Genomic DNA, 1906 nt, shown 5'->3' on the forward strand with positions numbered 1-1906 from the left:
ATGAGAGCATTGATTGGAGTATTGATAATTCTTATTTTCACAACATTTCTTCTTGTAGTGGATTTGAGACTATTTAACTTCCATGACTTAAATTCTAGGGAATACCTAGTACGAGGACCAGAACACTCAGAACAATCTCAAAACAAATGTCTGTGTTTTAATCAGTCATACTATGAGATTAATCATACGACTCAGGCAACAGAACTGAAAGTCGACTCACGAAATGTTCATCACACAAGTGTAAACATCATGATCATGGCTGGCGCGCGCACAGGTTCCTCTTTCGTCGGAGATTTCTTCCGCTCAAATCCGACAGTTTTCTACCTGTTCGAGCCGTTATTTGCATTCAGATACATCCGCCCTTCACCTCGGATGTCCGTTATTGGAGTAAATGCGCTAGCCAAGATGTACGATTGTGACTTTAGTGGATATCCTAAGCAGTGGGGTGAATATTTCAAGCGGTTAACACCAAATCGTTTTTCACCAACAATGGAAATGTGTGCACCATTACTACTAGCCCATCAAACTGTCAGAAAGTGTTGCCAGGGAGCACAGCACAGGGTTGCTAAAGTTATACGTTTGCCAGATGTCCGCGATATAATAACCTTAATGGAGAGTCCTACATTAAATTTAAAAGTTATCAATGTCGTTCGCGACCCGAGAGCCAGGATGGCATCTTTTATAAATATGTATTATTCAAAATGGACGGAAAATAAACGGGAGTCTGACAAGGTACGGGACGTTGGTGACTTAAATGAGTACCTACTAGATGAAATGAAACATTACTGTGAAGAGATGTTACGGAATTACATTTTATTCAAAGCGAACAGTTCACGGGCATGGAAAGAAAACTTTCTGATCATACGTTTCGAAGATGTTGCACAAAATCCACGCACGTATGCCAATATCATGTACTCTCATGTTGGAATCGATGTAGACAACGAAGTGTATAAGTGGATCGATAATAACACACAGGTCAATAATAAGCAACACGGTGGCTTCGGAACAACGAGGAAATCGTCAGCTGTTGTTAATGATTGGCGCAATCGCATGACCTTTAAACTCGTGGAGAGAATACAGGACTGTACCATATGTAGAGAATATATGACCAATTTACATTACATTATAGCGCAGAATGTTACTATGCTCAAAGACAAAACGATACCTTTGTTGAAATCTTTAAATTAAATGTATCATAGCAAATAGAAAGCGTTCCATTTATATAACAATGTCACTATTTTGGAGGCAAAACAAGAGAGACGTTTGACCCATTGCACTTTTACAGCAATACAAATTAGACCGTATGAATAATCCTAGGAATGGTTATCGAGGAGCCAAAGTTATTATCGGCAGCCAAATTGCTTGCTTACTTGCTTGCTTGATTAATTGATTGATTTATTTTATTTCTCATAATTGATTCTACTAAAGACTTGGAGTGCTGTGTTTTTAGATTTATGAAGGGATGTCTATGGTGGCCCAAGGCTGCCAGTGCGGCAAATAGCTATAATCGTTAATTTGTTTAAGGAGCAGGATAAAATCATATCGAACCAATTTCGTTTGTAAAAGAACAATCAAAATAAACAAAGTTACCCACATTTTACCCGAAATCATCAACAAATCAAGGAGACACTGACGACAAAATAACTACCAATATTTTACAGATACGCAAGTTAAAATCCGGACACAGCATGTTAAAAAACATTATGGTGCATGCCCTACTAACATGTTTCTAATAAACCATTATTTTTGGATAATATGAACCATTTTAATACCAGCTGTGATGACAAGTGCTTATAGTCCGATGTAGATTATGAAGCCAAAATACTATTAGCCAACAGAAATTTGCAGTCTCACAGACTCAGTTCGGAGATCACTTAACTCACACTTTATTTGAAAAACAAATATC

The 1906-nt window shown here is 37.7% G+C and overlaps 1 protein-coding gene across 1 annotated transcript; it reads left to right on the forward strand.

Annotated features, from left to right (window-relative positions):
- Positions 1–1188, forward strand: LOC144449758 (carbohydrate sulfotransferase 1-like). Its single transcript, XM_078140335.1, has one exon. It carries the CDS (start codon positions 1–3, stop codon positions 1186–1188), a length of 1188 nt encoding a protein of 395 aa, XP_077996461.1.
- Positions 1189–1906: the final 718 nt, after the last annotated feature.

This window comes from Glandiceps talaboti, chromosome 18 (assembly GCF_964340395.1).
Source record: "Glandiceps talaboti chromosome 18, keGlaTala1.1, whole genome shotgun sequence".
Taxonomy (NCBI): domain Eukaryota; kingdom Metazoa; phylum Hemichordata; class Enteropneusta; family Spengelidae; genus Glandiceps; species Glandiceps talaboti.